Source organism: Podarcis liolepis (genome assembly GCF_965112155.1).
Source record: "Podarcis liolepis genome assembly, chromosome: 11".
Classification (NCBI taxonomy): Eukaryota; Metazoa; Chordata; class Lepidosauria; order Squamata; family Lacertidae; genus Podarcis; species Podarcis liolepis.
In genome coordinates, this window is record NC_139565.1 from 46191450 (window position 1) to 46218557 (window position 27108).

General features: G+C 44.4%; 1 protein-coding gene across 4 annotated transcripts in view; it reads right to left on the reverse strand.

Moving 5' to 3' along the window:
- The window catches only part of GHR (growth hormone receptor), a 108491-nt gene that overhangs the window by 42501 nt on the left and 38882 nt on the right, over nt 1-27108 (reverse strand). For 3 of the 4 annotated variants that reach the window (XM_083466004.1, XM_083466002.1, XM_083466005.1), the window contains exon 2: nt 14821-14907. In XM_083466004.1, coding sequence (XP_083322130.1) covers nt 14821-14890 — 70 coding nt within the window. In that variant the 5' untranslated portion in view covers nt 14891-14907. Of the gene's footprint in view, nt 1-14820; nt 14908-22758; nt 23092-27108 lie in introns of those variants that run through there. The other variant, XM_083466003.1, reaches the window with a different exon arrangement.

The window sequence follows — 27108 nt, forward strand, 5'->3', positions numbered from 1 at the left end:
ACTTCTACACTTTATCCAAAATGCCAACCAGCTAACCTCTCTTTCCCAAATAATCTAACCATTAAAACTGCAGCATTAATCCCAAAACAGCTTCAGGATTGATGAATGATGAATTGATGAGCTCTGTTTGCTTCAGCAGGATTTATGAGTCTTCAAGGAGGATCGCTGCCCACAGAGCATTATCGAGTGGGGGCCATGTGCTAGGGACAGGTGGTGCCAGAGGCCCCTAACAGATACAAATAGATACAAATTACAGATAACTGAGCATTCAATTTTGGGTGCTGAGAGGTTATGGTAAAAGAGCAAAATATAGGATCTCAAACACCTTGGCTCCCGAACAAATTGGCTCCCGAACAATCGAAAACCAGAAGTGAGAATTCCAGTTTCCGAATGATTTTCAAAAGCCAAATGTCCGGCGCAACTTTTGATTGGCTGCAATCAGAAGTCAAGCTTTGTTTTCTGAACGTTTTGGAAGTCTAATGGACTTCCAGAATGGATTCCATTCAAGTTCCAAAGTACGACTGTGTGCCATTCATAGCTTTGGTATGGTAAAAGTAAAGGTAAAGGGACCCCTATTTATCTACTTGCACTTTTGACGTGCTTTTGAACTGCTAGGTTGGCAGGAGCAGGGACCGAGCATCGGGAGCTCACCCCGTCGCAGGGATTCGAATCACCAACCTTCTGATCGGCAAGTCCTAGGCTCTGTGGTTTAACCCACAGCGTCACCCGCGTCCCTTTTGGAATGGTAGGCTACGCAAAAATCAAATAGTGGATTGTCAAAGTTCAAGAAAACATTCTAGCCAAGCAAAAGCTTGCAAGGAAGGCATGGAGCAAGGCCAGTGAAGCTTCTGGCTTGGAGAGGAGGTGTAGCCATTGAGAAACTGCAGTCATTTCAACCAATGCCTGTCTGACTGCTGGGTAGCCACTCACACATAAGTGATTCCCCCCAAGAAAAAGAAGAAGAAATACATAATCAAAAAGGGGGACAAGAGAGGACACCAATTTTCATACTATGTGCATACCGCAATTTATATGTATAGATGCAATTTTAGAAATAATCATCTGGCCATTGAAAGTTAGCACTGTTGCCGGGTGAATTTCAGAGAGCAGGGATTTATACAGCTTGGGGGCAGGGGCAGAGAAAAGGGCTGACTCCGTGTCCCCACCAAACAAGATTGTCCCCACTGAAAGAACATTCAAGAGAGCCTCCCCGGACAATCTCAGGCACACATAGCCTCATTTGCAAATGTTTTAATCCATACTCATGCAGCAACAGCAGTTGCAAACGTCTCCTCCAACCAGACATCTTAAAGTTTTGAGACTAAGCTAAAAAGTCTCATGGTCAGAATGGAAGAGTGCATTCCAATCCGTTGACCCACCTGAGAAGTCTAATCCCCCCCCCCCCGAGAGCTCTGTCATTATGATTTTCAAAGGCATCTATTTATCTGGTCTAAGATGAGCACTCTAACCAGACACTGCTTGTGGCACTCTTGAAATCTGGGGTTATACTATTCTGACTTCAAGATAAATGTCACGATGTTCTCCATAGCCATAGCAACATCACATATGGCCTGATGTCTTGTATCAAATTAAAGAGGTTTTCTTGAAGCTTCCAAGCATCAAATAGAGCTAAGATTGTCCACTGTTTTTACAGGCATCCCTTCTAGAACTTTCTTCCTTTACACAGCCTCATAGAGCCAGTGTGGTGTAGTGGTTAAGAGTGGTGGACTCGTAATATGGTGAACCGGGTTCACGTCTCCGCTCCTCCACATGCAGCTGCTGGGTGACCTTGGGCTAGTCACACTTCTCTGAAGTCTCTCAGCCCCACTCACCTCACAGAGTGTTTGTTGTGGGGGGGGGGAGGAGAATGTTAGCCGCTTTGAGATAAAGCGGGATGTCAAATCCAAACTCTAAGTTAGTGTGTGTGTGTGTGTGTGTGTGTGTGTGTGTGTTTTGCTCAACTCAAACACAAGTTAATAATGAAACATTCATACACAGGAAAGGGCAAATAATGGCTAAATTTGTACGAAGAGACAAATCTGTCTGGAGGTATGCACCATGCAATAAATAATGCAGAAACATAGGGTGGAAACAAGCACAGTTGTTCCAACTTCAGGATGGAGGCATGAGGGCTCTGACAGGGTCCTAGAGACCTCCTTCCGCCTCCCCAAAGCCAGCCAAGTGCTTACCAGCACTTTGGGAAGGAGGTGTCAAATTTTGGCTTCACACAAGTTACCACACCACCAAGGTCCACCCCTACTTGGGCTGAAAGGCACTGTCCAACTTTAGGCTACTGAATGCTATTCCAGTCCCTCCAGTTAACTGTACAAAAACCTAACTGCATAGGATTTTTCAGTGGATTTGCAGCCCAGGGATTTGCAGACTTTCTTCACTCCTCAAGCTCCACAACGTTAGCTGTTCTTATGCCCAGGAGTACTTCCTTTAACACCTATAGTATGCCTCCCTCTTGTTCTCTTCCTTTGAAACCATTCTCATAACCCTCCTTTTCCCTGTGAATCTCTTACTTCCCACACCCCATTGTCTACTTTCCGGTCTCCTTCCTCTGTTGCCACACTCCCCCGGTAGCACACTCTAAGCTCCTTGGGGCAGGGAATTAGTCCCCTTTAAGAATGGGAAAATATGTCAACTTCAGTTTCTTGTTTTTCCTACATTAAGTTTAGTTCTCTCCATTGGTTTGTGATTTATTCAGGAAGTTCTCATGAAAATTCATAAGCATATTTGCGCATATTTCTCCCATGATACACATCTCTGCAAGGCGATTCCCCCGATGTAATGCATTTTTACAGTTAATTTACATGCACATTACTCATCTATCTATCTAAACACACACACATTACACGGCTAGACAACTGCATTGAAAAATTCACCGAAGTGAGAATTTGCAAGGATAGCTGTGTTTCGGTTTGCATATTGTTTGGGAAACTGCAAATTATGTAAGCTCACCTTTGAATGTGAGCCAAATCAAATATCTCCTGGAGCCACCCCATGTCCTCTTGTAAAACACAAAACACCACGTACAAAGAGCTTCTTATATAAATACTTCATTTTGTACCCAGATCCCAAATTACCACTGATGCAAAGTGATATTGGTAAAATCCCCACCAGTAGCCTCAGCTGCCGCTGCCAACAAATCTGGTAGCATTGGACTTCACCAGCTCCTGGCAGCAGAAAGGCTTCACATTTTCTCTCTCCATCCCCAGCAACTAATTGGGAAGCTTTTTCCTTGAAACAACAAACCTCTTCCTAATGACTAAGTGCTATGCATCTCTCTAGCAAGTTGTTTCATTCTGCATTCTGACCATATATTCTATGTGCTCAAACACTGCCATTATCTGTGCACTAGCTACAAAGGAATAATACTAACATGCATACTGACTGGACCAATTTGAAACCACCCATTATATTTCAAAAACAAATTAGAATGTCTAGACATGTTTCTTTTTGCCTGGCAATTTTATTTTTCTGCATTAGACAAAAATAGTAATATTAAGGATGTACATGGACAGCAGGGGAGGTGAATCAAAAGCCCTTGCCTCATCTTTAATTATGAATGGAAGGCATCTGAGCCAGTGAATGAATTAATACAGGCAGCAGGTTGGGGAACAAATTAGCCTCCTTATATTCAGCGTAAGTGAAAATTCAGCAAGGGGGATTGCTGTCTTAGCTTGTCTTTGGTAAATAAAGTAAATGAACTTTAGAGCAACCAACAGGTATTTCTTAAAAATCTATGCTTAAAACACCTTCTATGCACAACGTAAAAAGATCGGTTGAAAATATCCAACAGTCTACCCCTGTAAGCCACTAAGTGGAAAATCCAGGAGGTCATCATAGCAGCCTTTGGCCAAGTGATTTTGCATGCTCAAAGTTAGATGATGGAAGAGGTAGGATTCAAGAGGAGTTTCCTGATTCATTGCGCAGCCTCTTTCTATCATGGGATTTTGAAACAATATCAAAAACACAAGCAACAAAATACAGAAGAGCAAAAGACTTTTTAGTTTAGGCGAGTGAGAGGTGACAGAAGTTTATAATATCATTTATGGCATGGAGAAAGGGAACATAGCGCTAGAATTTGTGGACCTTTGTTGCAAGTGAATGTTGGAGGATACTCCCATACATTCTTATATAAACTGATATAGTGTTACTATCCTAATAATCCTAATGTCAGTTGCCTACTACATTCTGTATAAACTCACTCCAAACCCTATCATATTTATTCAAACAAAGTCTGTGCATAAGCAGTCCGTTCATAAGTTGCAAGTGATGTCATATTGTCAATCCGCTGATTAGGGTATAATATCTCTATTCTTCCAGTTCATCAATATCAATCTCTTGGCCACCATTAGGACGCATAGAAAAAACTGTAGCTAGCCTTAATTATGGTTCAGGTAGACAAGCCAACTTCAAACCTTGATTGATGACTCTGCTTTGTTTGTCTATAGACATAGTTAAGACTAGCCACAGTTTGGTATTTGAATGTAACAATAAACCATGGTTAACACTGACTGGAAATTGACAGGCAAGACCTCCATGAATTTGTCTCAATACCTTTTAAAGCAGGCATAGGCAAACTTGGCCCTCCAGATGTTTTGGGGCTACAACTCCCATCACCCCTGACCACTGGTCCTGTTAGCTAGGGATGATGGGAGTTGTAGTCACAAAACATCTGGAGGGCTGAGTTTGCCTATGCCTGTTTTAAAGCCATCTTAACCAGTGGTCATGCCATGGTAGCAAAATACCAAACAATATTTTCTCCAACTATTATTGTTTTCTTTAAGAATGAAAACGAACAACAAATAAAGGCTTTTAAAAAAGATTTCATGTTATTTTAAATCTTGATAGCTAACTTGACCGTTAAAAACACACACAAGAAACCCCCACTATAAAAAAATTATAGAAATCACTGTTGCAATGTTTGTTCCAGCATTTTGTTTGTGAAGCTCAATAAATAATACCCAGCTTCTGCCACAGAGTTTCACAATGTTCTGCATGGCTTTCACTGTGTTGCACAAGTCCTACCTAACCCCACTAAAAGCAGAGCACCACCAGGAGGCAATGTGAATTAAACAAAGGCCTGGTTAAATATAAAAGCCATGGCCTGGCAATTAAAAACTAAAAGGTGATGCCAGGCATGTCTCTCTGGGAAAAGCATCGTATGCTCAACATGTAACTGTTGGGAGCCACCCAGAGTGGCTGGGGAAACCCAGCAGATGGGCGGGGTATAAATAAATTATTATTATTATTATTATTATTATTATTATTATTATTATTATTATTATTATTTACCTTGGCTTGTGACACCTGTATACACACACAGACACACATATAGGACCCACCCTACTCTTCTGATTGCAAATTGTTTTAACTGATTTTAATGTTGCATTTTTTTAATATTGTTGTAACTTGCCCTGGACTCTATGGTGATTAATGGGTAAGTAATCTAATACATGATGATGATGATGATGATGATGATGATAAGCATCATCATTCATTCATTCATCCATCCCCCACTTTTGCCCTGATGGAACTCAAGGCAGTTTACAGTTAAAAATGAGTTCCGCAAAAAAAGAACAGGAAAAACCCCAATCATTAAAAACTATTAAAGATTGCTAGAAGTAAAACCATACACCTATATAAATCTATTAAAACAATATGGTTAGAGCATGGTGCTGATAATGCCAAGGTTGCAGATTCAATCTCCATATGGGACAGCTGCATATTTGTGCATTGCTGGGGGTTGGATGTACAGTAGATCATCATCAGGGTCCCTTTAAAGGTAAAGGGACCCCTGACCATTAGGTCCAGTCACGGAAGACTCTGGGGTTGCGGCTCTCATCTCGCTTTACTGGCCGAGGGAGCCGGCGTACAGCTTCCGGGTCATGTGGCCAGCATGACTAAACCACTTCTGGTGAACCAGAGCAGCACACGGAAATGCCATTTACCTTCCCGCTATTTATCTACTTGCACTTTGACGTGCTTTCGAACTGCTAGGTTGGCAGGAGCAGGTGAGCAACGGGAGCTCACCCCGTCATGGGGATTCAAACCGCCAACCTTCTGATTGGCAAGTCCTAGGCTCAGTGGTTTAACCCACAGCACCACCCACATCCCTCAGGGTCCCTTACAACTCTACAATTCTATGAATTACAATAAAACAGCACAGCACCAGCCCTCTCATTGAAAGCAGTCGGTTCCTAAAAAGCCTGTTGCAACAAAAAAGTCTTCACCTGCCAGTGGAAGGACAGCAAGGAAGGAGCCAGTCTAAATTCTCTATGGAGCGAGTTCCAAAGTCTGGGAGAAGCCACCCAGAAGCCTTCTCATGTGTCCCCGCCAAGCGTTCTTTTGAGGGTGGTGGGACTGAGAGAAGGGCGTCCTCAAAGATATCGAAACCCAGGCAGGTTTGTATGAGGAAAGACGGCCTTTCAGATAGCTTGGACGTAAGCCGTTATGTCTACATAAGGTCAAGCCGCAGGCTCAATCAGCTTACAAGCATTTCAAAACACAGCTATTGCAAAGTCTGCTAGGATTGAGACGAAGGAACGAGCCCTGGCAACAGCCCATCTCCCTATCAGAGAGTTGTATAATAATTTATGTGCCACAAACCATTCTGCAGCTCTAGCATGGGGAGTAAAGTCAAACGTCATTGGTTGCCATGGGTGGTACAGCAGTTGGCTCTGAGCAAGCATAACCTTGTAAATATCAGGAGTGCTGACCACAGTAGGAGCACATTTACAGGGCATATTTGCATATAATGGATCCATCTCTGCAGAAGAGATTAGATGCTTTCAAAAATGCTCTTCAGCTGCCCTTTTTACTTCACCACCACAGCCATATGTATTAAATGCCTGGCAATTGCTAGTGAATTTTGCTAAAAAAAGAGAGAGAGAGAAACATAAAAATCTGATTGCTATTTAAAATATGGCGCTGGGGGAAATGGCCATGGCGTAGTTAGTTGGAAAGCTGACCTCTATGAAGACTTGTCACACTACGAGAGCCCAAGGCTAACCTGAGTGGAGGAAGTTTGTTGGTCAAGTCTGACCAACTTCAGGTCTTGAGTACTATTCCATGGAGTGGTTGGCAGCGTCAGTGACATTTAACAGTTTAGGGTGCTGACCATAGCAGAAGCAATCGGAAGGTTGCCATAACAGTGCCATCTTTTCCAATGAGCGCATGGTCAGTTCTTTTCTCCAGCTATTGTCTGCGATCAACAAAGTCTTGCAGGATTATTATTTTTTAAATACTGGAGGAAAAAACCTGGACAACAAGACTGCTTATCTAATAATTATCCACCTAATAAGTACCGTATTCTTCGCTCTAAGATGCACCAGACCACAAGACGCACCTAGTTTTTGGAGAAGGAAAACAAGAAAAAAAATATTCTGAATCTCAGAAGCCAGAACAGCAAGAGGGATCGCTGCGCAGTGAAAGCATCGATCCCTCTTGCTGTTCTGGCTTCTGTGATAGCTGTGCAGCCTGCATTCGCTCCATAAGACGCACACACATTTCCCCTTACTTTTTAGGAGGGAAAAAGTGAGTCTTATAGAGCAAAAAATACGGTATATACGCCACCCTTCAAATGTAAGACTCCAAGGGTACTGTGTAATAAACAGTGTATGCACATCACACACAAGAATTTCTTATTGTCTTCAGCCATCTCATCAGGGACTATGATCTCTCTACCCAGTCTACTGAGGTACTGGGGGTGAGCATTGGCTTGGAACCCTTTTCACAAGCTCCTGTTCCTTCCCATCATTTCATCCAAGTGTGAACCTTCTCAACTTGCCAAGATTTCTACCCTTACTTGTCGAAAGAGCAGTAAGTGGTCGGAAGTGATCAACAAAAGAGGTTTAAAGGCTGTCTCAAGGCAAATCTAAAAAAATGTAGTATAAACACCAACAATTGGGCAACACTTGCCTGTGAGCACTCCAACTGGAGAACAGCCTTTACCAAAGGTGTCATGGGCTTTGAAGACACTCAAACTCAAGACACAAGAGAGAAACGTGCTAAGAGGAAGGCACGCTTGGCAAATCCACACCGTGATCAACTCCCGCCCAGAAACCAATGTCCCCACTGTGGAAGGACGTGTGGATCCAGAACTGGCCTCCACAGTCACTTATGGACTCACTGTTGAAACCATGTTTATGGAAGACAATCTTACTTGGCTATGGGTGATCACCAAAGAAGAAGACGACCTTACCACTGCGGCCCAGACCCCTGTAACTGAGATCAGGGAACAGGAAACAGGTGTGCACTTAGGAATGGATCAATGGCCCTAGATGGACTCCAATAGGTCTAACTAACCCCTCACTTCCAAGCCCTAGCAGCCCACTACTGTATGTTTGCAACCTTAGTTTCCCAACTGCCGAATAGGAGTCACAGATCGAAAGCCATTCCATGCTTATTGAAAAGACACCTGCAGTAAGAATTTGAAAGCCCTTAACTTTGCTAAAGTCTGCTAAAATGAATCAGCAATGGGCGTTTAATAATGCTAACCTGCCTTCTGATCTAAGAGGTGCAACAAAATTGACCGAGGTGCAATTAAATCCTTTCTACCTTTCTAATGAATCAAGGGGGGGGGGGAATTATAATGGCTCGCAGGAGAACCTCTGAAAATCAAGCACAATCAAATATGAACAGAAAACAAACGCAGAAGAAGAAGAAGCAATGAATCATTGCCATCTAGTTAAAGAGAGAGAGGGAGTTATTCTGTCAGCAATAGTGTCAGAAATTGATGGGAAAGTTTGCAGTCTAAAGGATTGTTGTTTTGCAGGGCAACTTTATTTTTACCTTACTCTGAAGAAGTGTGAAAGAGAACCTCATAATATTGTACGAAAGAGACTCATAATTGGCTCATAATCTGAGAAACAGACCCATGAATTCACACTGAATAGAAATTAATTCAGCAGCATAAAAAGCCATGAGGTCAGAGTCAACCTTTCCATGGTGCCCAGGATGTTGTGATTAACCCTGAGCAAAAGGGATTTTCACAGTTGTAATCCTGCAGGATCACATCCACTCGCTCTACTCTAAACCTCTGAATAAAGTGTTAAAGGGGCTTCTATGTGCATGGAGCTGCTGGGTCCTTCCAAGTGATAGAGGAAACCCCTGTGTGAAAAGCCTGGGTGTCTACAACTGTGCATTCATAAAAGCCTCTTCACATCTTCCGCTGAGTGCACAGAAGTGTGGCATGAGACCAACGGGTGTGATCCTGCTCTAACCCTCGGTGCATTCAGTGAAGGTGTGGAAAAGGAATGCAAATGACTTTTTTAAAAAGGACTATTTTCCCAGTAGTGATCTATGGAAGTGAGAGCTGGACCATAAAGAAGGCTGATCGCCGAATAATTGATGCTTTTGAATTATGGTGCTGGAGGAAACTCTTGAGAGTCCCATGGACTGCAAGAAGATCAAACGTATCCATTCTTAAGGAAATCAGCCCTGAGTGCTCACTGAAAGGACAGATCCTGAAGCTGAGGCTCCAATACATTGGCCACTTCATGAGAAGAGAGGACTCCTTGGAAAAGACCCTGATGTTGGGAAAGATTGAGGGCACAAGAAGAAGGGGATGACAGAGGACGAGATGGTTGGACAGTGTTCTCGAAGCTACGAACATGAGTTTGACCAAGCTGCGGGAGGCAGTGGAAGACAGGAGTGCCTGGCGTGCTCTAGTCCATGGGGTCATGAAGAGTCAGACACGACTAAACGACTAAACAACAACAACATACACAGGGGAGAGAGGACAAACTGCCTCAGTGAGGAGCCCATGTGGAAACCAGTACTCTTCCAACAAGCAAGCCAGTGGTTATTTGCCAAAAGAGCCACTGGGATATTCCCTCAGAGAACTCACAAGAAGTAGTTGCTGATGAGTGTGGACTATAGGCAGTGGTCTGAGGTGAGCTGGGAATCAGTATGCATTGGATGAATGCAGTAGCCAGGACTGAAAAGCAACCAGGACATAGGACAGAGAAGAAAGCTAGAACTCGGAACAAAAGGGTAAGTCAGGAATAAAGAGCTAACCAGCACGACAAATCAAGGAATAAGTCAAGAACCAGGATCAAAGTGTAAGTACTGTTACATTTTATTTTCTTATTTCTCTAAATATATTTTTTTAATCCTAATATATGGTCCAAAACTCCTCCTAGAGAAGCTTACGGATAATTTAAAAGGCTTAAAAAGAAAGGAAGACATGATACGAAAGAAAAATGCATTCGGAGGGCAGAAGAGAAGAAGTCTCAGGGAAAAGTTTTTGTTAACAAGTTCTAATGAGAAATTTTGAGTGACCCTCAGAATATCGTACATCTCGCAGGGGAAGGAATGGCAGCAACCAACTTAGTGGAGGAAAATTATTTCTCTTGCCTTTTTCTTCAGCCGACACCAGTAACATCTACCCAACATAAATTACAAGAATCCTAGCCGCCTTCCAATAAGTTCCACATAAAACTTAGATGTCAGCCAACAAGGCTAACAAAACTAAACGGAACAGAAAACAGAAGAGATGCTATCAAATGCCGAACATTCCACTGGCTTCTCTCCCAAAGGAACAAGATAAGATAGATGCTGATGGATAAGCAATTCTAGGGGGTTTGGGCTAAAGCAAGGAAGGTCCTAATGTGAGCCCTCAGCAGTCCAGCCTCATGAGTAGAATTCTAAGCAAGTAATCTTTATTGGACCTTGAAGAAACAGTCATAGAGGAGCACTAGGAGGAGAAGAAGGAAGCCACCAGAACCTAAGAGCCTGATGGATCAAGACAGTGGCCCCTCTAGGCCAGCATTCTGTGCTCACTGTGCCCAGCTAGAAACCTGTGGGAAGCCTGCAAGCAGAACTCGATCAGAAGAACACTTATCCCCTCCTGTGGTTTCCAACAACTGGTGTTCAGCAGCATTACTGCCTCCAAATGTGGAGGCACAGCATGGCTAGTTGTCAAGTCCTGACTCGTCTTTGAACAGCTAGTGCTGAGAAACACAACAGCAAAGAGAAGCTGTCTTGCACCAAGTCAGAACACTGGCCTACCAAGCTCAGTATTGTTTCCACTGACTAGACAGCAGCTCTCCAGGCTTTCAGACAAGGCCTTTTGCCCAGTGCTATCTGGAGACGCCAATGATTTAACTTGTGGAGTCTATAGCCTGCAAATCACGGGCTCTACCACTGAGCCTTTAAGGCAGCTGCATAGTTTCATCACAAATCTAAGAGATAGATTGTTATGGCAGCAAAGTCAGGTTTGCAGTAGAAGGGGAGGAAACCTAAAGCAGATAATGATTTGTGGAGATGTAGCACACCAAAAGCTTTTTTTTTTTGCAAGGACCATCAAATGCTGCTTTGTTTTCCTTTATCATGTGCTCTTCCCTTTATCATGTGCTCTTGCAAAACATTTCTCCTCCAGAGTGATGAATTATTACTCTCCTAAGGGCAGCGCAACAGAGGTTTCAAATGGACCAAAGTTTATTACAGAAGCAAAACAAAAGAGGATGTGTCCAGCTTCTTCCCCTGGCAAGAGATCATGTTTCAAAAGGGCCTATCCTTGCTTGCATATAGTTCCATGAGCTGGGACTCATTCCTAAGCTCTTATTTCCCCTGCCTTAAATGCAGGGGCAGAAAACCTTATTTTGTCAAGAGCAGGGTTACTGCCTCTCATTTTCTCTCCATTTTTGTTATCCCTTTTTCTTTCAATCTAGCTCTTCGCCTCTGTCCAACTGGCCACCTTGACAGTTCACTCTTGATAGATGTTTGACCTGCTCCCTTATGGAAGCCTACCTCTGACTCTTTCAATTTTGGTTCTCCCCCCCCCTCCCACTTTCCCTCTGGGATTCTCCCTCTGAAACCTACACAAAATTACCCTGTAGGCTTCTAACCCTCAGCTGATACCATACTGGTTTCTTATACAAATGGGATAAACTGATTAAGTTCAGGCAAAATCCCTTCTCAGATGTTCCGAGTCTTACCATCATGTGAAGGAGGAAAACAGGGCTCATGAGATTTCAGCGAGATCTTGCCAGAAGTCGCCACCACGCAACCTAGGTACATGATGCTTTAGCCGGGAGAGGGGGGAGGTGGTGGCATGGTGGCACATCCCATTTCACCTCAAGCAACAAAATGGGAAGATGCTGGGGAATGAACTTGAGACCTCCGGCATGCAAAGTGGTCCCTCAACCTCTGTACTATGGGCTTTCTCATAGACCTTGAGGGTCATCCAATCCAACTGTCCTGAAATGCAGGAATCTCAGATAAAGCATCCATGACAGATGGCCATCCAATCTCTGCTTAAAAACCTCCTAGGAAGGAGAGCACAACCTCCCAAGGGAGTCCGTTCCACTGTCGATTAGCTCTGATTGTCAGAAAGCTCCTTCTGACGTTTAGTTGGAATCTCCTTTCTTGTAACTTGAAGCCACTGGTTTGAGTCCTAGCTTCCAAAGCAGAAGAAAACAAACTTATTCCATCCTCCATGTGACAGCCCTTAAGTTTTGAAGATGGCTATCATATCTCTTCTCAAGTCTCTTTTCCAGGCTAAACATAACCCAGCTCCTTCAATTGCTCCTCATAGGGCTTAGTTTCCAGACCCTTGATCATCTTGGTTGCCCTCCTTTGCCCTCCAGCTTGTCAATATCCTTCTTAAATTGTGGCACCCAGAACTGGACACAGTATTCCAGGTTTTGCTTTTGTCTTGGCCGCCCATTGCCTGTGCTTCTTGTAGCACTTTGGCTTCAGGCTGGCCTCTTATCTATTGCATAAATGTGACACAGAGTTGAGAATGGTTCAGATAAATAGCTTAGTAGAGTTCAGGTTTGTTCCCACCCCCAACACCCCAAGGTCACAGAATATGGCTCTGAATCTGGAGCAAATGTGTGGCACATTCCAGCACTTTCTTTCCTTGCAAACAACTCGAATTTTACTATTTGCAACAGAAGGAGGGAAACGAAAAGGTGCAATGCCTATTTCTTTTTAGTGCCTGTTAAAAACCGCAGCTATGCTAACAACAGTAGCAAAAGATTCCCTACAGCTCCTTGGCTTGGGCAAATTCCTGTGAAGGTAGATAAAAGGGGTCCCCCCCCCAGTCTTTTTAGCCCCCAAGGAACATTAAGCGATCTGAAGAGTACTGTTCATCCATTCTTAAAACACATGTGAACAATGTTAAGAATAGTTTAAAAAATGTCCCATGCAAGACAGGCCGGAAAATATCTTCCTTTCAGTGCAGCATACTGGAACAAATAGACTGCGCTCCTTTGCTTGGTTCCACATCTAAGAGGCCTCTCCACAGTTTTGGCAGTTGAGAGGCATTCCAGCTGCCTGGCAAACACAGCCCCCACATTAAAAAACAAAAATTAGCATGCAGCTTTATAAATCAGACAAGACACAAGTACTCTTTCGGGCAACTCGATATGCGGAAACCCATTCTAGTTAGTCGTACGCAAATAAATTCCACCTAATACTCCCCTCTCCAGACCTCTCAGCATCGAGCGCTTTCAGGATTGTACCTCCATTGGAGAGAAATTATTTATCTGTTTTTCCTAATCCTGCAAGCCTCTAGGCTCTCGGAGGATCTTGAATGGACTGCGCACGCCCTCGGCTGCTCTACAGCTGGGGGGAGGCAGGGGCCATCTTGTCACCCCCCACACACAGAGTGGCACCCAGGGAAGCCCGCCCCCTCTGCCCCCCACTTTGTTCGTTCCTGCCTCTCCCAACGAATTTCTGGGCACTACAGTTTGTTAAGGGTGCTGGGAATTGTAGCTCCCAGGATTATTGTAGTTTCCCAGGATTATTTGGGAGGAGCACCGCGTGCTTTACAAAGAGTAGAAGTCTTGATCAAAAGTATGTCCCACTATGGGGCTCACTCCCAGGTAATCCTCAATGTGTTTACTCAAAAGTAAGTGGAACTTACTTATGATAGCACTACAATATGGCTAGCCCTCTGGAAATAGCCCCCAGGAGATCACGGCCCCAATTTTGCCTCAAAACCCTGAATCTAGGAACTGTAAGGAAGGCAGAAGCTACCTATTCCACAAATATATTCCATTTTAGTCAACCAAAGTCCCAACTAAATGTCACAGGCAGATAGATGCATTTAACTCATATCCACAGCTACTGTTTGTAAAATGTATACTCAAATTGTACCACTCTGTGGAGGGTAGCAATAGAGTCTGCACGGAAGCACTTTTCACAATGTTATCACTTATTACATCACCATGACTTGCATTTTTGAACTGCCCATTTCCCCCCTATAACTCCCCCTTTTTGTGGTCTGGCTACCCATTAAAAGAAGAAATAATTCCTGTGCTGAAAAGAAGCTTTTGGTTAGGTAAAAGTTGGATTAGAGGATAAGGCAGTCCCATCACAATATATCAGAACTTGATATATACAAGCAACAATGTTATCATTACCAGAAACATCACCTTAGCTCTCAAAATGAAAAGCACAAAAATGAAAACAAAACAACTAGTAGGTCTTAATGCCACCAGGCTTTACCAATAAGTGAGCTTTACAAAATCACTTAAAAGACAGGCAGCGAAGTACACAATCTTTAAGGTCAGTCCGTAACCCTGGAGTCACAACTGAAAAGGCCTAATCCTCGGTTGCAGATGGTTTCCTATTCCTGTCCTCTAGGGTACACTGGCCGTGTCCCTTGATGATGACCTCAACCAATAAGTTCAGGTTCATATGAGGAGAAGTGCTCTCTGAAGCGCTAAATCATTGAACCAAGCAAGGTAAAAACAGCAGCCCTAGCATGAAAACTATGGTGAGCAAGTATCTAGTGTCAAGTACATCACACAGAGCTCAGAAACAGTGCATCAAAAGCTTTTCTTCACCAACACTCACCCTTGTCCGTGGAGGAGGAATCGCTCACAGACACCAGTGCCAGAATAAACAGCAAGAGACGAAGATCCATGCCTCTGGATTCCACAACTGTGAAAAGAGACAATAATGTCAAGCTCATTACAATAACCACTTGTAAGATGTAAAATTCTGTTTCACCCGTCTCCTAGTTTATTGGGTGGCTGGATGGAGTTGAGGAGGAGATTATAATAAACGTTATTGCCTTGTAAAATATGACTGCCTATTATACACTGTACAAGACAGTAAATCCCACTCTTGGAGGGAGGCTACTGGGCCAGGAATTACTGCAGGCAATGAACAATTTCCATGAGCTATATTGGTTTAATAAGGGTATAACCATCAACAAAGAAGTCCGGGGGTTGTAGCTGGGTGAAGATGGACCCGATTCCATTAGTGATCCATCTGGCCTACCCATATAACTATTATTTCCTGGCAAGGGGTGGGAGGGGAGTATTAAACCAGTACAGATAATATGGCGTCAGTCTAGCCGATTTCAGAGAACAAGAATAGAGTGGATATGATCCAGCAAAAAATAAGCACTTTTATGTCCTGCTGATTTCAGAGAGAACACCTAGCATGCGCCTAAATCTTTCCCGGTGAAATCAATGGACTTTAGCAATGTTTTAATTCTTCTTACAATTTATTTATTTATAAGCATTTATAAACCACGTAATACTTTATTTTTAAAAAATCACTTAGTGTACAACATAGTAATAATAAACAACAACATTAAAATGGGATATAATTCCCGTGAAAAAGGGTCAGCAAAGAACCATATAAAAACAAGGTGAATGCAACCGTTATAGTCCCTTTGCAGAGCTTTCCACAGATGGGGTGACACTGCAGAGAAGGCTCTGTCCCTCCTTGCCATGCAAGAAACTCCTCATGGCAATTCCCTGAAGCTCTTAAGACACAGGCAGATTAGGATAGGGAGAGGCAGTCCTTCAGGTACTTTGGTCCCAACCCATTTAAGTTCCACCACCTTGAATTGGGATTGGGAGCTGAACGGGCAGTCAAGCTAGATCTTTCAGAATCAGTATTGTGTGATCCCATCTGGCTTTACTGTTCTGGCAGCTATGGTCTGCATTAGCTGAAGCTTCCAAATTGCCTTCAAGGGCAGTCACATGGACAATGCATGGCAACCGTCGATCCAGAAAGTTTCCAGAGTGTACAACTGTAGGTACAGTGAAATTGACAATTTGTATGAGAATGAGAGTAAAGTTATAAGCTAGTCCAAATAAAGTCATGAATAATGTTTGTGGGCATCCACTATTATATAGTGTAAAAGAAGGGCTAAGAACTTATTCCGTTTTGCACTATTTTCCCTAGGGAAAAGACTTTTGTGCTGTCCTTTGCAAATATATTTATGCATTCTCCCCAAACAACTCATGGCAAGACTTGCAACAGCAAAAAAGAAAATAGAAGAAAGCGCGTCTCAGTTCTTGCCCTTGAAAAATGAAATGCACACAGATTTCCACATAATGGGACCGATTTTGAAGGCCTTCCCTTGCCCAATGGAAACGAGACAGAACTCTTCGCCAGCTGGAAGGAATTAAATCCCTCCACAAACTTCCACAGTTGCAAAAGCCCTCAGGCCTCACAGCTATTCCTCTCCCACAGCTGACAGCAGAGGCCAATGGTAAGTGGCTAAATGCCAGCAATGTCAGAATTCTCCTCCTTAGATCAAGCTCAGCTATGCTTAAAACAGATGCACAAAACTTTTTTCCTATTCTTTTTTTGCATTCAAAATCAAAGTGTTCTGGACCTCGCTGCATATACTGAATTCCTGGCTAGCGTTTAGACGGCGATTATGGTCACATAATGGATAACTTCTAAAACGAGGAGTACATACTAACCCAATTTAGCCTTCCCTACCCTGGTGGCCTCCAGATGTGGCTGAACTACAAGTCCCATCATCCCTTGAGCACTGACTATGCTGGCTGCAGCTGATGGGAAGTTGTAGTCCATAATATCTGGAGGGCACCAGGTTAGGAAAAGGTGGTCCATTTCAACAGCATAGCCAAAGCATAGCTTGGCCATTAGGAATGTGCTGCAAGTCATCTCTCTTACCTCCTCAAACATACAAAGATTCCTTTTTAAAAAGCAAATGCAGTTTGTCAAGCATCTCATCATAGGGACACATTTCTACATAGCCTTTATACACGCATATGTTTTGAGAGCAAAGCAAGGATGAGACAAAGGAACACGAAGGGAGGTTTATAGTTACCGATGGATTAAGGAATCTGCTTCATGGTGCATTAAAACAGAACAAATGGATGATAAATGGACCCCTCCAAACCAGTGGCAGTTGGGGTTTGTGGTATGTTCTGCAAAATGTTAACTAATGGTTAAATAAAACCTCCCCCCCCCCCCCAATTCTGATCCAGGCTCTCCCTAGGTTGATCATGTGAAAAAGAGGTCAAGGCTCGTGCATCTTTAAAAGCTATGTAAAAAAAGGCAATTTTAACAGGTATAGTTTGCAGTGCTGGAACGCTGTACTTTAAGGGTGCTTTCAGATCGTCAATATTTAGTGGGAGAGATTTAAGCACATGCCAGGAAAGTTAAGTTTGCACAGTTGAAGCAGATTAAAGGGCTCTGTTGCCCTAATGCAACAAATCCACTTGAAAAGAAAAGAAATTGACTTTTTCCAGTTAGGAAAGCAATGGGGAAATGTACTGAAAGTGCAGGATGAGCCGATGAACACTCCACAAGCAAATCAGGAGGAATGCTCATTGTGGTATGACCTCCCTGCAAACAAATTGGAACAAATAATCAGCAAAGACCAAATATAATCGAACCTCCGCATAAGTTCTGTGCAAGCAGAGGAATGTGCAATAAGCAGGTTGTTTGGAGGAGATGCGAGTCTTAATGCAATGGGTGACTTTTATGGTGCTCCCTAGAAACTATCCATAATAGCTTCTGAATTATCAAATGGGTTCTGCTGAGCATAACTTTAGGAAAAATAAAAATAAGTTAAGGCTGCAATTCTATTGGGAGCAATCCCAACAGAACTCAGTAGAACTTACTTCTGAGTCAGTCCACATGCTCCGGAATGTAGTGCAAGATATCTCCTGAGTTTCAGCGGCTGCGATTGCAGCCAAGGTGCTCTTTTTATTCTGTGAACCCGGTGCAGACGCAGAAAGGGGGCAAATTCAAGATTACTCGAGTGGCAAGATCAGTGCATTAGCAAGCCAATCACACTGTTATTTTTAGAGAATCTATGGGATGCCTCTCATGATACCGTTTCAAAGAACAGTGGCACCAACCTTGCTGCATTATAAATAGGATGACCCCTTTTTTGAGCAGACTGAAAGACGGCCAGACAGATGCTTAGGTCCCCTAACATCATGATCCCCCCCCCCCCAATCTGCAGAAAGCTCACAGCGCAGCACTACCAAACTGGACTCTAATTCCAGAGGTAAGTCTGGCCAGGGCGATGAACAGCCTTGGAGGAATTTTTAGAATCAGCAGGCGTTAAGCACTCATTCCTTCCTGCTCACGAACGTTCTTCTACAATGGCCCCCTCCCGACAGCCCCACATTCGTGATCTCAGCATACCTGGGTCTGCCAAGACAACATGAAGTTCCATTCTAGGGTGCTTCTAGACCGTTGCCATTTCTGGACGGGACTCGATCACCTACCAGCAAGTTTGAGTGGTGCAATTACAGCTGATTTAGTGTTCTTGTGCAACAAACACACTTTCTCTCCCCACCCCGCCCCCAAAATTGGACTTTCTGCACTAAGAAAAGTGAGGTAGAAATGCACTGGAAAGTGTTGATTAACATTTGCTTGGTACAACACTGTCTAACCACAGTAACTTGGAGCTGGGCTTTTAAAGTGTGGCTTTCCCTGTACTGCGGAACAGCATTCCTGCCAAGCTACGACAGGCTCTCAAACAAACAATTGAGGACATTTCTTTTGACCTGACTTCCCAGCTGGACGCAGGGGTCTCTGCCAGGGGTTTTTAAAATGTACTGTTTTAAAATGTATCTGTTGCTATTTTCTGTGCTGTTTTTGTTGCATTACGTACATCGCCTTGAGACATGTGTGTCTCAAGGCATGTGATTAATTGATTGACCTCTCTGCAAACAAATCAGGATAAATGCTCAATAAATAGGTTGTCTGGAAGCAACTTGAGGCATTGTGCTACACTTCTTGAAAGCTTAATAGTTCCTTGTACCTTACTAGGGAATTGGTAGAATCCTTGGAATAAGCCACACAAATCATTGTTTTGATTTTAAAACAACACCCCATCTTCTTTCCTTTGCCTGACCCATCTCGTACTTTTTCTGGTTTGCAATTCTGTTTAAAGGTGTAGGACCCCTGGCCCTCTTTTGGTCAGCACACCATATTTTGTGCTACCTCCCTTTTAGGAAAGGCTCGTTTTTAAAGGGGAAAATTGGCTTGCGTGTTAAAAGGATCTACATAATAAAACAAGGCATGGGCTCCAGAATATTATTATTTTTCTCTGGGAGAGGCTGCAGAGATCCTTGGGCCTGTCAGGGAAAGGGTTTATTTACACCCTAGGCGTGTCTGAGTACTGGCTGGGCCAAAGCAGCTCAGCTGTGCCTGGGACTGGCGCTGTGCCTGGGCTGGACTCCAGCCAGGGGCACAGCTAAAACCCAAAGAAGCAAAGCTTGAAGTCTCACTTAAGACGCACAATCTCGGTGCAGGGCTGCCAACCCATGAAATAAAGAAATGAAAATGCCAGTGCCCAGGCAAAAGCTGGAGTGGAGCCTACTGGAAAGGCTTTGTCCATATGAGGCAAGAATGAGGATCATCATCATCATCATCATCATCATCATCATCCCAGAGATCCACCTTCCTTTATGGAGAAGGCTTCCAGAGGCCATTTGTTAGTGGTGGGCAGGACCAGAGACAACAGTGGGTGGAGCAATGGATGAGACTTGTATCTTCAATGACACATTCTAGCCAGGCAAAAGCCCCCCATGAGGGTACAGAGCATAGCTGTCAACTTTTCCCTTTTCTTGCGAGGAATCCTATTCGCAATAAGGGAATTTCCCTTTAAAAAAAGGAAAACGTTGACAGCTATGGTACAGAGTTAGTGCCACAGCTGACCAAAGCCAGCTAATAGGTTTGGCTCCTGGTTCCTCTTTGCTGCAGGCCCTCTTTTCCTTCTCACCCAAAACAGCGCTAGGACCATCTTGGGAGAGAGAGCTGCCCACCCAAGAATGATCCTGCCAGGCTCCTCCTAGCTGCTGCCATCGCTTGCCAATCAACCAGCCAGTACTCCCCCACCCCTCTTTTGAAAGGGTCCTGTTTGGTCTTGAGCAAAGGCTGAAGGCTCAGCAAGCTTGGTTTTGCACAGTGACTCACTCCTGCACTAGTTAAAGCCCAGGGTTAGCTCTCTTCAAGACCTTTCCTCCCGCAATATGAACCATAACTAGAGGTCCACCAGAATTTCTTCCTTGCCTGCCTTTTGGTTGTCTCTTGGCTCTCACACAGGAGGAGCAGCAGAGCTGCAGGAGGAGGGGAGAATGTTCTCTGGCAGGGAACATCAATGGCTGTTCCTACTGGGGCATTTATAAAGAACCTCTTTGCCTCTTGTGGGAGCGCATGGGTCCTTCACATCAGATGCTATTGTCAGGGAACTGACATCGAAGCGAGAGGCGAAGGGAAGGCTCCCAGATGATGCTGGCGAAGGACCCAGCAGCAGGGGGAGAGACAGCTCAGTAGAGGGGGAAGCCAATCAGCACAACACCGGGGATAAAGAGAGGCAGACGGGGGAAGTGGAGAGAGGGCTCAAGGACTCTTCACTGGACATCAGTGAGGAGAGCCCAGGTCCTCCGCTACCCACGCCTTCCCTGCGCAGAAGACTCCCGTGCAGTGAGAGGAGGAGGAGACTGGGGGTCAAACAACTTTTATGTTGGAAGAGGTTCAAGAAACGCCCACTGACGGATTCTGCCAGTGACTGAGGCAGCCACGATGAGAAGGGGCTGTACAGTCAGAAAGGTTTAACAAGGCAAATTAACCGAGAAAGGCACTAGTTTACGCACGAGTAACTCATACCCATTACAGCTATGGTGACCAATTGTCCATCCCTAGTGAAGACTGATGAGTGAGTAGTTCTGTCTTCAGGCAGAGATAAGGATGAGGCACGCCTTTGGGCCCTTACAATTAAATAACTCTACATCATCATAAACTTTTACTGCAGTAGCCTAAAACATCTAATACATTCAACAGTCACTAAATATACTGTAAAACCACATCCAGATCTACTAATATTCTTCGTTGCATAGAATAAAAGGCAGATCTCATATAAAATGTACAAATTAAATCCACAAATCCCCTTTGCAATTTACCGCCAGTTCTTTTGTCCTAATTTCCTAGCTGCCAAGGCATGGAGAGCTATTTTCTAAGTTACAAAGTCATCGGTATCGCTCAGCAGCCATTTCAACCTCTCCCAGCTTTGGTTAAATTGATTTCCTTCATGAACAAAGGTTTTCTAAATTGATTTCTTGCTTCTGTATGTAGTGGACATTGTACGTGTCTTCTACATAGGGTTGCTCATACCTCATAGGGTATTTTAAACTCTACAACAGCAAACTCCATTGGTGAGTGCTGACAGGACTGTAAACAAAACAGGATACAAAAAAGGGGGCATCACCAGGCTCGAGGTTTGCCCAAACACCAGTTTAGGTGCGAACAGGGTCTTCTCATGCCCAGTGACACTTCTATTCCACAAGCCAGAACTACTCCTACTTGTAAGTGGTTCACATCGATTCCACCCCCCCCCCCCAAACAAAGCATTCAGTCGTTCACACAATGCAATTTCAGATGAAAGACGGCATGGAGAAAGAGAAGACTTTCATTAGTTCTGGATGAGAGCCAAGTGTTCTGTTGCTTTATCCTTCTATTTATAGATTCTATTCATAGATTTTGGGAGCTGGCCAAACCCCATACGCCTAGTGTTGATACTGAGATATATGACAACTCTGCCCTCATCTATATCACTTTTAATCACTGGATTACTTACTAATTACCCTTGATAGTCAACTGCAGTCCCATTTCTCTCTCTCTCTCTCTCTCTCTCTCTCTCTCTTTTTACACGAGTGATCTTGTGCACTACAGCTGATGACCAAGCAAGTCAGGTGGTGTTTAACCAATCCAGAAGCATTTGCCCACATTGGGCAGACGATTCCTGCATTGGGATCCCTTGGGATCCCTTCCAACTCTATGACACGTCTATGTCTTATTTCTGCACACAAGTATCTTAAGGAATCCCCAAAGAGCCTTTTAAAGCCCTTTGATGGGTTGTTGGAATAGCTCAGTCAGTAGAGCATGAGACTCTTAATCTCAGGGCTGTGGGTTCGGGCCCCATTTTCGAAGCGGCACTAAACAACCCTACGGGGTCCCTTCTAATTCTACAATTCTATGTTTCTATTCTATGATGATCAGGGACACGGGTGGTGCTGTGGGTTAAACCACAGAGCCTGGGACATGCCGATCAGAATCCCCGTGACGGGGTGAGCTCCCGTTGCTCGGTCCCTGCTCCTGCCAACATAGCAGTTTGAAAGCACATCAAAGTGCAAGTAGATAAATAGGTACCACTCCGGTGGGAAGGTAAACGGCGTTTGCGTGCGCTGCTCTGGTTCGCCAGAAGCGGCTTAGTCATGCTGCCCACATGACCCGGAAGCTGTACGCCGGTTCCCTTGGCCAATAAAGAGAGATGAGCGCCACAACCCCAGAGTCGGTCATGACTGGACCTATTGGTCAGGGGTCCCTTTACCCTTTACTTATTCTATGATGGCTTAAAAAAAAAAAAGGATTCAACGAATTCAAAGGGGGGATAGATCTCTTAGAGGCTATTTGGTATGACAGATAAATGAACCTCCATAGTCAGAAGCAGTTTATCTCTTGAGTACTAGATACTGGAGACAAACACCAGGCAGCTCTCACCTTAATGTCCAGCTTGCAAACGTGCCCAGAAGCATCAGCTTGGCTGCTTCAAAAAACCAAAACAAAACCCAAGCCTGGAATTCTGGATGTGACGGAACTTTGCTCCAAGCCAGCAAGGGAATTCTTGTTTTCTTTTGCACTCTCTGTTGTTCTCCAGCGAGTCTCAAGAGGGACAGGTAGCCGCCTCCAATACAAATAAGGACCATAAGGAATCCTTGCCACCTACGGGAGGGCCACTGAAATGGGCGCACGCAACAGCGACAGTTTCTGTGAAGCAAGAAATTCTCACCCTGCTACTTGAATGACCTTTCAAGTACGTAGTTTATTGAACACAGCCTGCAATCAGAGCCTCGCTTTCCAGGAAGAACCAGGCACTGCAGATGTCAGCCTCAATAACAGCCCCAGCTGAACCTCACATGATCTGATAACATTCTGTCACTACCAGAAGCTGCTGCGATGGAGCTAGGTAGCTTTTGCGAAACCTGATAAGGAAACACACCACGGAGGAGCTATCAAATACTTCTTCGGAGGATGAGATGATACGGGCAACAAGGAGACCATTTCTCCTTTCAGCTGAGCCACACACACAAAGGCCTCAAGTGAAAAGCCGTATTTCTTCGTGTACAAGTTGCCTTTTCGACATCTGTTCCGTCCCCCCAATTATATACTATTAGACTCCTCAGTGGCCTCTTCCTCAGACTCATAGGGACCTCCTGCTTTACATATTAGGTGTGTGTTGTCAGCAACCACTCTAGGGAATCACAATTTGAGTGGGTGAAGAAGAGGTGCAAAGCATGATCTGAAGTAGCCGAAAGTGCTAAGGGCGCCCAGACCCGTTTAGCTGGAAGGCCTTACAAGCCGTCGAAGAGCCAAGCCAGGCTTTGCATGCACTGAACAATTAAAGGTGTACAGTAGACCCACCACTTTTGCGAGGGTTCGGTTCCGGGGGTCCATGCACAAACGTGGAAATTGTGCAAAGTCAGGAGCCCCCAAATTGCCTTCCTGTGAGGCGGAGGGCTTGCTTACCGGGGTCTGGGAAAACTATGAGGATAATAATAATAATAACAACAATAATAATAAATTTTATTTATATCCCGCCCTCCCCAGCCGAAGCCAGGCTCAGGGCGGCTAACAACAATAAAATAGTACAACATTCTAAAATCATTTCATTATAAAATTAATTCAAATCAAATTGATGGCAACCATTAGGCTAAAGTTCTGTGAAGATTGCCAAAGGAGGGGGTCAGACTGTGCCTTGGCCAAAAGCCTGGTGGAACAGCTCTGTCTTGCAGGCCCTGCGGAAAGCTGTCAAGTCCCTCAGGGCCCTAGTCTCTTGTGACAGAGCGTTCCACCAGATCGGAGCCACAGCCGAAAAAGCCCTGGCTCTGGTTGAGGCCAGCCTAACCTCTCTGTGACCTGGGACCTTCAGGATGTTTTTGTTTGAAGACCGTAAGTTCCTCTGTGGGACATACCAGGAGAGGCGGTCCCGTAGGTACGAGGGTCCTAGGCCGTATAGAAATGGCATAGAAATACTGTTAGTAAATAAATAAAAACTCCGCCAAAAAATGGAGCAGCTTTTTCAGAATAACTGCCGACACTAGATTTATAACAATTCCGTTTTAAGAGCTTCCCAGTTCCTGTGTTTTGCTTTACTAAATAAATACACATTGCTGCAGAAAAGAGCAATGAAAATGATCAACAGGAAGAAGCGACTCCCCTTTGAGGAAAGATTGCACTACTTGGGACTTTTTAGTTTAGAGAAAAGGAAAGTAACATGCATGGCATGAAGGAAATGGACAGAGAAAACTTCTTCTCCCTCACTTATAATGCTAGAACTTGTGTACTGTACATCCAATGAAATCTGAATGTTGGAAGATTCGGGATGAATAAAAAAAAGTACCCAGCACGTAATTAAACTATGGAACTCCCCGCCACAGTATATGGGCCGCTGGCCTGATCCAGCTGGCTCTTCTTATACTCTTACATTTCTTATTTTGTTTTAAAGAATGGTCTTTGACTATTTCATAACCCCCAAATTAATGCATCCTTTCGATTTCCATGTAAACAGAAAGAGCTACTATGTTCTCTGTAGAACAGGATGCATCTTTGCCGGGCAATTAAATGCAGCTTAATGAATGCACTGATTAACAGGCCCCTGGATGTCTGCAAACCAGCGAGCCAGCAGAGTCTGGTGAATAGATTGCGTTGAACAAATCCTGGCTCGGCTGCAGACGGAGGCCGTAAGAGCATGAGAACTACCGCGCTGCATCAGATCGTGGAGTAAGGATTTCTGACTCGTTTTGCCACCACCAGTTTTGCACATTGTGGAACCTGCGTGCCACTTGCAGTCATAAAAAACCTAAGCAGAGCCTGCCAGACCAGCATCTTGTTCTCACAGTGACCACCCAGATGGGAAACACTGAAGCAGAATACCTCTTGTGCTTCCAAGCAACTGGTATTCAGAAGCATTTACTGCCTCCAATCATGAAGACACAGCATAACTAACACGGCTAGTGGCCATTGGTAGCTTTATCCTCCATGAATTTGTCCAATCCTATTTTAATGCCGGGACGCGGGTGGCACTGTGAGTTAAACCACAGAGCCTAGGACTTGCCAATCAGAAGGTCGGCGGTTCGAATCCCCGTGATGGGGTGAGCTCCCATTGCTCGGTCCCAGCTCCTGCCAACCTAGCAGTTCGAAAGCACAAAGTGCAAGTAGATAAATAGCACCACAACCCCAGAGTCGGTCACGACTGGACCTAATGGTCAGGGGGTCCCTTTATCTTTTTATTTTAAGGTCATTCAAGTTGGTGGCCCCATCACTGCGTCCTGAAGGACGGAGTTCCATAGTTTAATTATGAGCTGTGTGAAGAAGTACTTTATTTTAATCTGTCCAGAATCTTCAAACATTCAGCAACAGCAACAGTCAAAAGGCAGTGCAAAAAGGCAGGGGGGAAACACTGCCAAAATAGTGAGCCAGCATGAGATGCTTAATCGCAGGGTAGTGGGTTTGAGCCTCACGTTGGGCACAAAGATTCCTGTATTGCAGGGGGCTGGACTAGATCAGGGGTCAGCAAACTTTTTCAGCAGGGGGCCGGTCCACTATCCCTCAGACCTTGTGGGGGGCCGAACTATATTTTTTTTGGGGGGGATGAACGAATTCCTATGTCCCACAAATCACCCAGAGATGCATTTTAAATACAGTGGTACCTTGGGTTACATACTTAATTCGTTCTGGAGGTCCATTCTTAACCTGAAACTGTTCTTAACCTGAAGCACGACTTTAGCTAATGGGGCCTCCTGCTGCTGCTGCGTCACCGGAGCACAATTTCTGTTCTCATCCTGAAGCAAAGTTCTTAACCCGAGGTACTATTTCTGGGTTAGTGGAGTCTGTAACCTGAAGTGCATGTAACCTGAAGTGTATGTAACCCGAGATACCACTGTATAATGACACATTCTACACATGTAAAAACACACCGATTCCCGGACTGTCCGTGGGCTGGATTTAGAAGGCGATTGGGCCAGATCCGGCCCCTGGGCCTTAGTTTGCCTACCCATGGACTAGATGGTCCTTGTGGTCCCTTCCAACTCTACAATTCTGTGATTCTGTGGCATACAACCAGCCATGAGTATCTTAAGCTAGAAGGCAGACTAATGATCTGGCATGACCGGTTACTGCCAGAATCTGATTAAGAGTCACAGCTCAGTGCTTGGTGTCTTCTGCCCTCGTCTAAAGTGGGCAGCAGTAGAGCCTGAAGCAGGGTAGACAACTTGATGCTCTCTCTAGCTGCTGCTAGATTGCAACTCCCAGCATTCCTGACCATCTGCCACACTGTCAGAGACAATGTGAGTCCAGCAACATGTAGAGAGTACCCCCCTTAAGGCTGCTCCTGGGCTGAATGATGGGAAGTGGCAGTTACAAACTTGGCAGATGTGCAGATCGATTTTTGAGGAACATGCTTTGCATTCAAAAGGTCTATGTTCCATCTCCTGCATCTCCAGATAGACTAAGAGAAACCGTTGTCTGAAAGCACAGACTGTCAATGACCATCACTGCTGGCAATACAGAGTGAGATGGACTCTGGTTGGGGGGGGGGGGTTGAGTCCCGATGAACTCAGGGGATCGTACCTTGGAGTAAACGTGATTAAGATACACTAAGTCAAATAAAGGAAAGGCTGCAGGTGACATAATAAAACTACTTTGCATCTTATACTTTTTTTAAAAAAACAAGAACAAAAAGAGTTCATTTCATTCTACAGTGGTCAATTGATTTTTTTATAAATGTTTCACAGCCAGGAAACTTGCAGGCGTGTGATGATCTCATTTACTGCCTGAGGAGTAAATTTCTAC